The sequence below is a fragment of the Nannospalax galili genome, unplaced genomic scaffold, assembly GCF_000622305.1.
Source record: "Nannospalax galili isolate Female #2095 unplaced genomic scaffold, S.galili_v1.0 scaffold540, whole genome shotgun sequence".
NCBI lineage: Eukaryota > Metazoa > Chordata > Mammalia > Rodentia > Spalacidae > Nannospalax > Nannospalax galili.
In genome coordinates, this window is record NW_008348613.1 from 3,282,201 (window position 1) to 3,296,687 (window position 14,487).

Here is a 14,487-nt window from a genome sequence, read left to right on the forward strand (position 1 = left end):
CTTATGGGATTGCTAACTAGACAAACAAAATAAACACTATTTGTGAGAAATGTGCTTTTCTATTTCCTTTATCCTCAACACACTCAAAATGATTTTTTTCTTATTTCTTCTTAAATAGTTTTCTGTAAATTTGATAGGAATATGTTTGTAAAATTCTGTAAATTAAATTGTTCAGGATCAAAGACTTCTTTCTGGTTAACACATTCTTTTTAAAATGCAAAATGCAACCTTGGGTGTGTTATTACTTTGGAATTTGTGTTAAATGTTAGTTTTAATGTAATCATTTATTGTAGAGAATTAAGCTCTTCCAAATGAATGCCTAAAGTTAAAATATCTAAAACAAGTCTGGAGAGTATACCCATACTATTAGATGATAAAGATACAAATTAGAACTTCTGTGTGGTGATGAATGCAGGCACTATTTTTAAATGAATATTGTTCTGATCATTTGTCATTTAAAATAAAATCAAAACATCACGTATCTTCAAATATTTTAAAAATGTGATATAAACTACTAAAACCAAAACTTCTTTTTAGCAAAACACTGGAAAACTTAGCAAACATTTCTGACTGGCTCCCTGTTTATAATTTGAATGCTAGGAAATCTATGCTTTTAATCCTATCTAGCCATGTTTCTTTCTACTCATTTTTAAACATTTTTTTTTTCAGGCATACAAAGAAAAGAGCCATATGTTTTTAACATCCTTTTATCTAAGAAGCTTGGTAGTATGCAGCTCAGTGTATTATTGTAAGTGTATTCAAAACATAGGCTTGCTCCTGTCTGTCTGAATGGATTATAAGCAGACATTTACATAGTGCTTCTATATCACTTCACAGTGCCACAGCAAGAGAATGATTAGGGTCCTTGCCCACATGTTAGTCATGTTTTCACGTGTGCCTCGTCCTTAACATCAAGAAGTGGTAGCAATTTGAAAAGCTTATGAGGTCTAAGAAGAAATGGCCTAGAGCATCATTTAATAGCTATATCCAGAGACATGATCGGTTCCTAATTTTGATACATTGTGGGTTGGGATTCAACCTTTCTCTTAAGTGTAAAAATATAAATATGATCGGATGTGATGAGGCATGCCTTTAATCCCAGCACTTGGGAGGCAGAGGCAAGCGGATCTCTGTGAGTTCAAGGCCACCCTGGTCTACATAATGAGTTCCAGGACAGCTGGTGCTACAGGGAGACCCTGTCTCAAAAAGACCAAAAAAAAGAACTCTCTAAGCCCACCCCCAGTGACATGCTTCCTCCAACATGGCCACACCATCTAAGACACGCACCCCCACCCCCTTCAAAGTATAGATACATGCATCTAATCATTTTTATTTAATTAACTGAATTATTTATTTAGTTGGCTTATTTTGAGTATGATTCCTGAAATTTCAAAGGATAACCTGAACAGTGCTGGTATGACTGTTCTAGAAATATACTAATTAAGACTCATTATTTATTATTTTGAAAATAACAGGCCATTTGAAAATGACCTTAGGATTTATTGAACTTTTTAATGTTTATTTAATTTTCCATAACTGTCTGAATGCAGAGCCCTCTAATATGCCTCAGGAGAAGTGATTATTATGTTATGGAAAAAATTTAAGGTATGTGGCCTCTACGTAGATTTTCATTTTATGATTGGCTTCATTTACAGAGACTGATATCATATTTTCTGCTATCTGTATTAAGTTTGGTTTTATATTTATCACATAGGGAAATGTTTTCTTGGCTTTTTAATTCTTAAAAAGGAGGTGTGAAGAATCTATGCCACTAAACAGGCTACACAGCTCTTAGCTTAACACATGCCATGCCATAGCCAAGAGATTTTGTTTCAAAGTTTCTTTGAAGATAGTGTGGAGTTTCTTAAATAATAGAGAAGCAACTAGGGGAGTAATTAAGATGCATGATACTTAGGAGAAAATAATATCTGCATATACTCACTGTTGGTTTAAAAGCATGTACGTTAAAGCCAGTTTATCCTTCAGAAATTGTAAGTGAACAATAAGCATTTCAGTTAATATTTAATACTGTGGTCTTGAGGGGTAATAAGCAAATGTTTTTGAGTTTCTTTAAATTGAGATTTGATTTTGTCACCAGGCAGCCGAGCTTGCTAGTGGTCTAATGGGACTCAGTAAAACTGTAGCACTGTACAATGATGTGAACTTTGTGAAATTGATCAGCACCACCATGCTTATACCTAGTATGGTACCTAATAAAATGTTGGAAATAGTTGGCTTTTCTAGTAAAAGTGTACTAGTTAGCTAATAAGATTGACTTTCTTTTCCCCCAAAATAATTTCTTTTACAAATTCTTGAATTTTTCATGTATAAATAGATCAGAAATTGTTTCATTCTTAAATGATGTATATATACTATATTTTCAATACAACTTTTACACTTCTTTCAGCTACCAAAATTTTGCAACCATTTTTACATGAAATTTACATTTTTCTTATATACAGTTATTTGTAAATGTTATTGCAAAACTAGTTGTGCAAATAGTTTACACTGTCAATACTACATACCAATCTTTGAAGAAAATATTTGCTGAAAAATAAATATTTCTGCACAGGGTATTTCAAAAGCATCATGAGTCCATGCTACATTGTGTGCATAATGACTACAAAGTAGTATGTGTTTTGGTAGTTGTTTCGCTTTTGTTTAAAGCATTCCAGAGTGCTATGTACTGGGTAGGGATGAGCTTCTTCATATCAGATGACTGGCATTTTCACGAGTCCACACACCTTTTTAAAAATACCTTATTCATTAACTGGCAAGCCTTCTGGTGTAATATATTTTCTCATCAAAATTTCATCTGTAAAAAGGTAATGTGCCTTTCATTAAAATCACTGGGAACTTAAGAGATAAATAAGGAATTCTCAACATTTCTATTATATTTCTTTAACATTTGGGAGAAGGGTGCTGTTCTAGCTTGCTTCTCCATTGCTGTGACAAAATACCCTGACCAGTACCAACTTGGGGAGGAAAGGATTTATTGGTTCATGTCTCCAGGGTCACAGTTCATCAGGGAGCCCAAGGAAGGAACGCGGGGCAGGAACCTGGAGTTAGGAGTTAGGAGCTGAAGCACAGGCCATGGAGGAATGCTGCCTACTGGCTTGCTCCCCTGGCCCCTGCTCAGCCTGCTTTCTTATACAATACAGGACTACCTGCCCAGGGGTGGCACTGCCCACAGTGGGCCAAGCTCACCCACATCACCCAAAAATCAAGAAAATACCCCACAGTCATGGCCACAGGCAGTTCTCCAATTGAGGTTCCCTCTACCCAGGTGTGTCAAGTTGACAACTAAAGCTGTCCAGCACAGGTACCATGCCATTTCAAGGCTGTTCTAATCCTAGATCATTTGAGGAGATTGCTGGAAGAGCTAAGTACACGATTACTGATTCTCCAATTTTCCTCCTAATTAAGTATAAGGAGCACAGTGTGGACTTTTCTTATGTTCTCAAATACTGCATATGAAAATGAAAAATGAAATACAGTTAAAATGCTCACAGATGTGGTTACTCACATTTGTAAAATTTTAAATTACATCAAAGTTCCCAGAGGAAGTCCAAAGAATTATACAGAGCTTTAAAACTGAAGATGTACCAAATTATTTTCAAAATATGTTTCCTAATGGTGGTCACAGATGCCACGATTATAGTTTAGGGGTTCATCTAATTTTGACCTATATATTGACATATCTTTTAAAATCCATGAATAAACAATGTAGAGACCCCTATATTAGAGAGTATAGTCAGACTTGCAATTTTACTGAATTACATTTTTCTAACTATAAAAAATTGAAAAAATGTCATTTATTAATAATTACTCTTTTATATACACTGATGAGGTGATAAATTTTGTATTTAGCTGGTAGTGTGTATAATGGGATTTTAAAATGACATTTGGTTAAGAATATTTTTTTTCTAGGTGTTTTGGAACCTTTTGGAACATTCAAATCCAAAAGGCCTTGTAAGCATTTCCAATATACACATACTAAGCCTGATCTCCAGTATCACTATATCCTGACATATCTCCCAACTAGAAAGCAGAAAACCTTAGCTCTGATGACCAATACATTATAATAGAGTTTAAAAATTATACTGTCCAAAATTGGCCCCCTGCTTTCCCATGTTTGTTGAATTAGTGACTATTAAATTAAAAACATTGCTTCGGTGTTTTTATTCCTGGTTTTCTCATCAACTAATTAAAGTGTGGGACTCCCCTCTGGGATAAAATGATGAGTCTGAGTGTCAGTTCTCTGTCTGGCAATTAACAGCAGCAGGAAGACATCTAATCCAAATAAACTTTATGATAGCATTTTATTTACGCCAGGGGATCAGATACTATTAGGTGGAAAGCAAAACGTGTTGTTAATGCTTCTAATTACCTTGAAGGAAAGCAATCACTACACTGCTGTTTTGACTGGATGCAGCTAAAGTTAGACCTGGCCTTGGGCAGGACCACAAGGTGAAGGTGTCAGATTGCTTTTACTATAGCTGATGGGAAGAGTGATGCTATTTTTAAGCAGATCTTTGACTGGAACAAGGCGATGAATTTTGTACATTGTAGTGAATTTTGATAATTGCTTTGATCTTCTGTAAGTTAGTTAAACAATCTATTCATTTTGGCATTTATGCTTAAGTATATCTTTATACTGCCTCCATTTTTAAAAACTATTTTGAAGGAAAAGGGTCCCTTTATAATGCTACACAACTTCTGATTCTTAAGATTTAAATATCAATTATTGTATCCAGGAATTAAGAAATGAAAAGGTTTATGCTATGCTAGAATTAAACCAGCTGGATGCTTATACACCACTCCTCAGCTTCCCGTTCTTGTGAGTCCACTTTTTGTAAAGAAGTATAAAGAGAGGTTGTAGATGGCTGAATTTTATGCATGCCATACCAAATGTTGCAGCTGAAACAGTCACTAATTAAACAACCAGATCTTAATTCCTCACCTGCAAAATACTCTCCTTATAAACAAGCATTCTCCAGTGAATTTCTTCGAATGTGTGCAGAGCTTAGACAAAACAGTCTTCAGGAAATTTGTTGCAGCCCCCTGAATCATTTGCCATTTATATGACTCTCTTTTCTCTGATACCTCGTTCAAATGTTTGTTGAATGAAAAATTGAAAGTGGTCTTTTTTTCTAAGATTCTATTTGCACTACACCATAATGGTTTGGAAAGCCCATTTTGATTATTATATTTTGTTGCATTGACCGGTCTTTTGCCATAAGTACTCAATCGCTTATGTTTTTTCTTAAATCAAGTAGGAATAAGAACAAGCTTCTGTGTAAAGATTTCCTCCCACACAGATCAAGTTAGCAAATTCTGTGACTGTTTAAAAATATATAGGGAGCAATTTCAGGTCTTTTAAATAATGTAATAGTTTTATGCAAATTTAATAAATTGCTTGAATTTGAAACTGATTGATAAATTAGTGTCAAATGTCAAGGAAAATGAGCCACTTAATAATGTACAAATAAAATATTTCTTTAAAGCTATGTGTGAGCAGAAGTCGTAAAAACCTAAGATGCTTTCAACAGGTTTCAAAGGTTTGTTCAGAAGAAAAAATACAATGGATCAATCTTTGGTAATTTCAAATTACAGTTGAGGTGTAAATAAAATTTAACTAGAATTTGACCAATTAGAATTTTAAATTAACTTTTAATATTTTTTCTATATTGATTTTATGCCATAAGCTATCTCTCTCCCACAAAAAATAGCTTTCAAAGATATTAAATATATATCCTCCTACTAAATGTTTTGCTACTTGGAGTAGGTATACAATCAGCCAATTCATACATAAAAGATTTTCACTTAATCTTCAGTTAGCTTAAGAGTTCAAATAATAAACAATTGAAATGTTACTGCTGGTCTGTACTTTCCTTTCTAGGTGGGTTAGTGAACATTGTTTTTCCAGAGCTGGGATTAGAATGCAGGGAAACAACCAATACTTAATGAAAGGCAGTTTTGTCAATGTAAATCCACTGAAATTGCACATTCTTGAAAACTGTGTGTGCCTACTACTTTGATCAGAAATTCAGAATTATTCTGACCCAGGAATATGAAGAAAGGATGCATGTCCATTTCTTTTTTCACTTGGGTACTAGCTATTGAGAAAGAATCCTCCCCCACCACACACAAAATAAATTTCATTTTAAGCCTTCAGGAGAATGTACCACAGTAAAATACTTTGGTAGTTTGTGAATGCAGCTGTTGCAGAATTTTAATAGAAAGACCTTTTATTTTCATTAACGTTGTCCTGTATTCATGATTGTTCAGATGAAGACAGAAGCACAGTGAGCATTGTGCCTTCTTAATCTGTCCAAAAGCAGAGCAGAAATTCTCAAAGATAAAAGGTCTTTCTATTCCCCCTCCCACTTCCTGCCTAAAAGCAGGATGAAAATTCTCCTTCCTCACCAGTTCAGAGACTACAGCTCACAGAATATGGGGCAGATTATTCCTTCCCACAATTTTTCCACCTTTGGAAGCTGGGAACCTCTTTGTTCTGTCATTTCTCCAAAATAATATGCTCTTGTTGAAAGGCTTATTGGTGCCTGGAGTTACTTCAGAAACCCCACATGGATTTTCACCAATGTGATCTGCAGAGCACATTTACAAACACTTGTTGCTCTGCCTTTTGTACAGGGTCCAACCCACTACAAATTTGTAATGTTTTAATATATTTGGGATGTCTCTTTTCCTGTTTGATTTATAACTCAAGCTTTGTATCTTTTTTGTTATGGGGAAAATAATGTAAGTAACTATGAACACAGCAATACCGTCTGTTCTCAAAAGTGACTAACTTCCTTTTTCCCCTTTGAACTGACATAATTTTAAGACCATCTGAGTTGCGTCCACGAACACCTTCATTTCATGGTTTCTTATTTGCTTGGAAAGCATTTTCATAACGAAGCACTGATTTAGTAAAAGCAGTAAATAGGAGTCTCCATGCAAGAGAAATTGGAGTTTCCTAACATGCACATGATTTAAAAAATAAAAATAAAAAATAAAGTGCCTTGAGATGCTGGCAGTTTTAGCATTTGGAACCAAAAGCTCTTACATATATTTACATCCCAACTGCTCAACTTTACCTTACAAGCTTCAATTTAGGAAAAATATACAGTACTTTTGCATATAATGGTACCTTGTGAGCCCCTGAGTCAAGTAGAGAGGATTTAAATACAAAAAGGGAAAACAGCCATTAAAAGCACTTACATTGTATGTGGAGTAAATAGTACAAAATGATTACTTCCCTGGAAGCCCAGGATCAGAAACATGCCTATGGAGACCCAAGATTCCTACAGTGCTTAGGGAAGAATCTGGCAAAGATGGGTGCCTAATTGGATGAAGGTAAGTTTTTCTTTGTCGCAGGTGAAGCTCTAAAGAGACATCACTGTCTTGTTTTAAAAGTGAAGTCAAGTTGTCTTCTGAGGCCGTGTTCAAATGTGGTCCACTTGAGAGGGATTCTTTGGATTTGAGTTTAGATTTTTCAAGGTCTAGAAATTCAGGACACTGAGAGGAAAAAAAGAGAACACTTATAATTCACATCAGTTGTCAACTGAAATTACACACATGTAACTAAATGTGTTTCTCCCCTCATTCTCTGTATGTGATTAATGATATTGACCATTTCCTTCCTAAAATGATCAAAATACTGGAGGTCTGTTTATTAGTGTGAATAATCATAAGTTCAAGAACTTATATCATTCTGAAGTCAGATTCCAAAGATCAATTAAAAATATTACTTGGAGATATCTAGCAAGTTTTCATTCAAAATATGACTAGGATAAGAAACGTGATCACTTGATGAAGAGTGAGAACTAAGAAGGGAAGGGCTAAAACAAAGGAAATAAAATCTCCATTCCTGGGGCTGGAGAGATGGTTCACAGATAAGAACCATGGGTGCTCTTGCAGAGGACCAGAGTTCACTTTCTAACACCCCATGATGGCTAACAATGGTCTGTAACTCCAATTCCAGGGGATTCAAATCTCTCTTCTGGCCTCTACAGGCACTGCACACACATGGCACATTTACATACATGCAAGCAAAACACTCATACACCTAAAATTTAAAAAGTAAAATGAAAATTAACCCCTACAATATTGTTCTATAAATTCCTATTGAAATCATTCTTAGGTTCAATTGCTTGTGATGTTTAAGCAACTGAAACTAACTCCCCAGAATGAAAGCCCAGGGTGCCAGACATACTAGAATAATTCCAAAGGGCACTATTAAAGGCAAGATACCATGTTTATCATCTTAAAAGAGAAAAAAGTTTATTTATTTCTGGTAGTAAGTGGGGCAAATGACTGCCCTGGAACCTCAGGTCCAATCTGGACAACTGTCATCTCTTTCCTTTTCAAGGTCCACCCTGCTTCATGTCACTGTAGCAAGGTACAGGTTTTTCTCTGATGTATTTTTTTAAATCAAGTGCTATGTTTTAGCATTTACATTTATGTAGGCTGATTCTTGAATAAAAGCTTTTCATAAAAAAAAAAAAAATGTTAAGGGATGGGAGCTGGCTCTTTCAATAAAGTGCTTGCTTCACAAGCATGAGTACCTGAATGTGGATCCCAGCAGCCATGTAGAAAGCCTGGTGCCTGCACCTGTAATAGGATCCCTGGGGCTTGCTGACCCGAGTCTAGTCTTACCAGTGGGCTCTGGGTTCTGTGAGAGACCCTAGCTCAGAAATTAAGCTGTGGGTTCATTCCTTGGAGTCTCTGGGGAACACAAATTAAACTCAGACCTTTGGGAAAGAAAATAATAGAGGGCATGTCAGGGGTGGGCAGGAGGGTATATTGGGGAGGGAATCTGAATATGATCAAACTACATTGTATGGACTCCTCAAAGAATCAATTAATTGTTCAAAAAGAAGGTGAAGAACAATAGGAAGGATACTCAATATTTAGTCTCTGGCCTCTACATGCACACTAACAGAATGTACACACACACACTGAAAGATCTGCTATAGAGAAAGAAAAACCATCTTTGTATAACTTAGACATTAGTACCTAGGCTTAGTAAAAGAAGGATGGGAGGGAGGTGGGAGGGAACCAAGTTGTTAGAGTGTAATCACCCAACCGGCACCTGGCTGCTGAGAAACCCGGAGAAGCCCCAAACCCATAAAACATGAAAGAACCAAACAAAAGGCAGCTTCACAAGATGAGGCAGTATTTCTCAAGCTGCCAGGCAGGGCGCCATTCGGCCGGGAGGGCCGGAGATAACAGAAGAACATCAGAGGGACATCTGTGGCTAGGCAGGAAGGTGAAGGGGAGTGTGAACCTTGTAAAACCCGATAAGAAAGAAATGGCCATGGAGCCCCGGTCACCCTGAATTCCAAGGAATACACGTATGTCTCTTTTTGAACTAACCAATAACTGTGCATCTGCTTCTGTAAATTTGCTTCTGCCCTATAAAAGACCCTCCCCAACATGAGCCGGCGCGCAAGTCTTAACCTTTGCAGGGTAAGGCTGTGCGCCCTCAGACGTCTGTGATTTCTTAATAAAAACTCCTCTTGCTTATTGCATCCCGATGCTTGGTTTTGTCCCTGTGTGATGAGCGCACGGCTCTTTCAACACAAACACATACAAATGCTACTGTTTAAATTTTTGAGGTCCATTGTTTGAAGCTTTAAATCAATGTAATGCAAATGTAGGGCCCATTTACAGAAATTGTGACTGAGCAGAACAAGATGGAGATGGAAATCTGTGTCTTCTACAGGTCATTCTTATTCAGGGCTTTTGCGATATACTCAAAGAGACCTTCTTGGCTTTACAATCTCCACACTCACTTGTGAAGAGGGGCTGAAACTCCGGTCAGTCTTAATGGATGCTCTGGGGTGACTGGTTCTCAGCAGATGGAGGATGGGTCTTTGATACTCAGTTCCTGCGGTCACCATGCTGTAGGCTGGAGGGACCACTGTGGCTTGTTTTTGTAGCAGCTGTAATATGGTCTGGATGTCTGTTGTCATTTGGGATTCAAGTCTTAGAGACAGAAAAGGGAAAGACAGTCTTAAAATAATCCTGACTTGCAAGAGCATCTGAGAAAATGTCAGCACTGCTAACAAACAGAGTAATGGTGCTGCTTTAAGCAGGAAGGACAGGAGAGGGAGCACAGATTCTTTCCTGACTGACACTTTCTATGCATCACTAATGATTTGGATACAGACCATTGCTTTCTTATGCACTTATTAACAGAAAAATAAAGGGCTGGCACAGACTTCATTTTTTACTAAACTTTAACGACTTTAAAATGTAAACACATTTAGAATCTATTTTAATCAGTAATTGTCTTTGATTTTGATTAGGCTCTTTTTGTGAACACATATATTTTTTCTCTTTAGTGAGAGAGCTTGGCAGCACATTTCTTTACAATTGCAACATCTCTGGCAGATGTCTTGTATGTTTCAAATCTGGGTGTTTTAAAAAGTATTTTATTTATTATTGTTATTATGTATTGTTTACATGTATGTAAGTGCACCCATGCCATGCCATGTCCACAGAGGTCAGAAGAGGGCGTCGGATCCCCTGGAACTGGAGTTAGGATGGTTGTTACCCGCCATGTTGGTGCTGGAAGTAGAACCCGGGTCCTCTGCAAGAGCAGCCAGTGCTCTCAACTGCTGAGCCATCTCTCCAGCCCCTCAAATCTGTTTTCATTATTTTACCTTGCCTCTCTTCTAGCAAGTTCTGTGTATCACTCATGTTTTTGTTCTACCATTCAACATTGTTGTACATGAATTCTCCTGTCTGTAGTCCAGAGCTTTGTTACTTAAGAAGCAGACCTTCAAATTTAAAGATCACTTTCTTCAGGGACCCATACAGTTCACCCAGTGTCACTGGGACGCACTGCTGCCTCTAGAGCTCACAACCAGCCAATTTGCTAATTTCATTCTCTTTTCAAATTAAAATTCAAGAGAAAAGGCAAGACACAATTGGTCTGATTCTTCTCTGCTTCCTGTGTTGACAGCATTTTGATGAGGGATTTCACGGGCATAGGAACAAAATTTGAAGCACATGCCTCTTGAGAAAAAACATTTGAATTTTATTTGTGCTTATAATTTGCCTTTGAATGAAAAGAAAAAGCAGTAAATTTTAGACTACTTTTTTTCTCAAATACATGTTGTATTTGTGGACATGAGCCTCTAATTTTTAAAGAAACAAACCCCTGGAAAACATGGGAAAAGATTTTTCAAATTTTACTCTTGAGATTGGGTCTCACTACATAGGAGGTTAATCTGGTGGAGAGATTACCCCTCCTCCAGTCTCTAGAGCTGCTGGGGTTATAGGTGTGCACAAACACGCATGAATCTTTTTACTTTTTAATGTTAATGCTACAAATTTTCCTTTTTTGTATGATAATACCATATTCTTGCAGATTTTCTATAGTTGGTCAATAAAACCAGATAGTGTCTCAGTGGCTTTCATACCAATAACTTATAAAATATATCAGATTATGTCTTATAAATGTCTCAACCACACACCACACACTGAAAATAGAATAATCAAGTCATTAACTAGTTGATACATCTATTTGTCACCCAAATGTCTTATGCAATCATGGCACAAATTACAATGAACAGAACAACTATTTGTATGAATTGATTTTTTGTTTCATAGTTTAAGGTCCTGCTCAAATTTTATCTGTATTAAAAATTCTTCCCTTATTAAACTCATTCAGAATTCTCTCTCCTATGAGCCCTAAAATAAATTCTAAGTTCAAACTTTTTCGTAACTATCTCTGTACAAATTCATCCTGTCAATGATAGCATTTAATGGTGAATAGTTTGCATGATATTCCTTACTTCATTACAAAGACACACCATTGACTATAAGAACATTGCTGTGGATGTGTGAATAAAAGTGTCACTGACAAATCAGATTCAAAATGATGAAGATTTAAAATTCTATAAAGCCTTTGTTTAACAGTAGCAGTCTCTGAGAAATAAAATCTCCTCATGATAGTTTCTATTTGAATAATGTCTATGGTAGACAAATCCACATGCCCAATATTTGCAGCATGCTGCTGTGACCAGGACTCACACACATGAGGAAATCATGTCCAGGTAAATGGCTGTTGCGAAGTATGACTAGAGACCATTGGTATCAATATCATTTAGAGAAAATACAGACTAGCTCTATCAACCTGACTTAGTTGTTTGTTCTAAGAAAAATTTGCCTGAGAAAAATAAGACTAAGCCAAGAACTAAGTTTACTATGACAGGAAATTTCTACAAATCAACTTACAGCTGTCTGATCATCTGAACAACCTAATGGGACAAACTTTATCAACTCTTGCTACAAGTTTTCCACCTCTATTTTCCCCTTAATCCTGAAGTAGTATGTCATGAATTTTTCCCATTTCGAATGTTTCCTCTTCATAATTTTATTATAAAGTCTATCCCCTGGAAGGTTCATGTGCTGAAGACTTGGTCCCAGGCTGGCAGATCCAGACATTGAGAAGTGATTTGACTTCAAAAGATCTGACCTAATCAGTGATGGATTCATAACTTGAGAGCGCTACTGGATGGGGGAGGGGTGATTGGGACTTTCAGAGGTGGGGCTTGGTTCGAGAAACTGGGTTACTGGGATTGTGTCCTTGTGGTGGTGTCTTGTTCCAAGGACCTTTCTGTCATGCTTTGTGCTTGGTGACTGCTGTGAGATGCACAGCTGTGCCCCACCTTGCTTTCCTGCTCTCATGTTCTTCCTCACCACAGCCAGACAAATCGCAGAGTGCGACTGTGAAAGCATGAGCCAAAGAAAACCTTTCCTACTTTAAAACTGCTCTTCTTTCATACTTACCACAACTAGAAAAACCGACTACCACCATTCTCCCCCTTAAAGGCCCAGACTCCAAAGTCCTATAAACATGGCCTTTCTTACTGCCTTTTGGAGACTTGGTGTGATTGACGATCTTGCCATCTCCCTTCTTGTGTTATTTTTAACACTTAAAAAAATTAATTAGCTGATATTTGTGGTTTATATTTCAATAAAGACTGCTGTAAGTTTCTTCACCATACATAGGATTTATTTTCATGACCAGGGTCTATTTGTTTAATTAGAATGGATTCTTTTGAGACCAAATAAGATATTTTACTTGAAGTTATAGAGAATGAAACAAAAGTCCAGTTTTGTCTTGGTTTTAAAACACAAACTGTCCCAGTTTTAGAATCTTATTAGCATAAAGTTGTGGAAATTTTATGTATCAGGCATGGTGTTGGGTCTGGAAGGGAGATGAGAACATAGTGCATAAATATGGAATCTGATCTTTCAGTACTGATAGGAGGACGAAAATGAGGAGCAGGGAAGATAGCTCAGCATGTAAAGCTGATCCATAAGAATATGGATCAGCCTTCAGATCACCAGAACCCATGTAAAAAGCTGGGCAGATGTGGCTTCACCTGTAGTTCTAGCACTCAGGAGGCAGAGATGGGGGGTCCTCAGGAAAAACTGGCAGTGAAGGCTAACAGTTGGCAAGCTGTGGTTTCAAATGAGACGTCTTGTCTGAGTAAATACGTTGAAAGATCAAGAACAAAATCTGATGGCCTCTACACAAGCACACGTATGTGCATGAGAACCAACACACACATGTGAATATATACATGTGAACACACATGTACCATCACAAACATAAAAAAAGAAAATGAAAGTGATGCATAGTAATTATTATTATGGGTGTTTAAACTCAAATATGTTCTATATATATATATATATATTTGTATACTAGTATATACTTTTAGTTCTGGAAAATATTGAAAACAAATGCTTTAGTAAACTTTACATATAATTTCAGAAATTATTGATACTGGATGTCAAAAGAATACTTAATTTTAGTCTTGGTGAAGGGTACAAATCAAGAAATATATATAAAGGGAGATAATACTCATTTACTTCTTTATTTACTTTTATTTTTTGTGTTTGAGTATTCTGCTTGCATTATGTAAATGAACCCATTTTGTGAAATGCCTGAAGAGGTCAGAAGAGGAGACTGGACTCCCCTAGAACTGGAGTTATGGACAGGTTTGAGCTTCTATGTGGGTGCTGGGAAGTGAACCCTGGTCCTCTGTAAGAGCAACAAGTGCTCTTAACCACTGAGCCGTCTCTCCAGCCCCAAAGAAGAAAATACTCTTAAATGAATACCAGTAACAGAGATAAAGTAAAATAATAACCAAATACTACTTAGCTACAAGCACACGTTGCATTTTATAGAGCATGTGTAGTCTCCATGTTTAATTAGTCCTCTATTTTTAAATTCTGCATTTGATGGGTTAATCAGTCAAAAGTTGCAGATAAAGGGTTTTAGAAAGATTATATCTGTACTGGAAATTTAGTAATGGTTTCTTGCTATTATTCACTAAATAATTTAGTACATAACATTGTATTAGGCTTTATAGGTAACAGAAACGATTTGATTTAAAATATGCAGGAGGATATACATATGCTATATGCAAATATTATGCTCTTTTACATAAGAAATTT

The 14,487-nt window shown here is 36.5% G+C and overlaps 1 protein-coding gene across 1 annotated transcript in view; it reads right to left on the minus strand.

The window, feature by feature from the left end:
- Positions 1-7,113: 7,113 nt before the first annotated feature.
- Positions 7,114-14,487, minus strand: part of Kcnh7 (potassium voltage-gated channel subfamily H member 7) — a 570,771-nt gene continuing 563,397 nt past the window's right edge. Inside the window, exons 15-16 of the mRNA XM_008845762.1 lie at positions 9,804-9,996; positions 7,114-7,524 (exon numbers count right to left, since the gene is read on the minus strand). Coding sequence (XP_008843984.1) covers positions 7,258-7,524; positions 9,804-9,996 — 460 coding nt within the window. The 3' untranslated portion in view covers positions 7,114-7,257. The remainder of the gene's footprint in view (positions 7,525-9,803; positions 9,997-14,487) is intronic.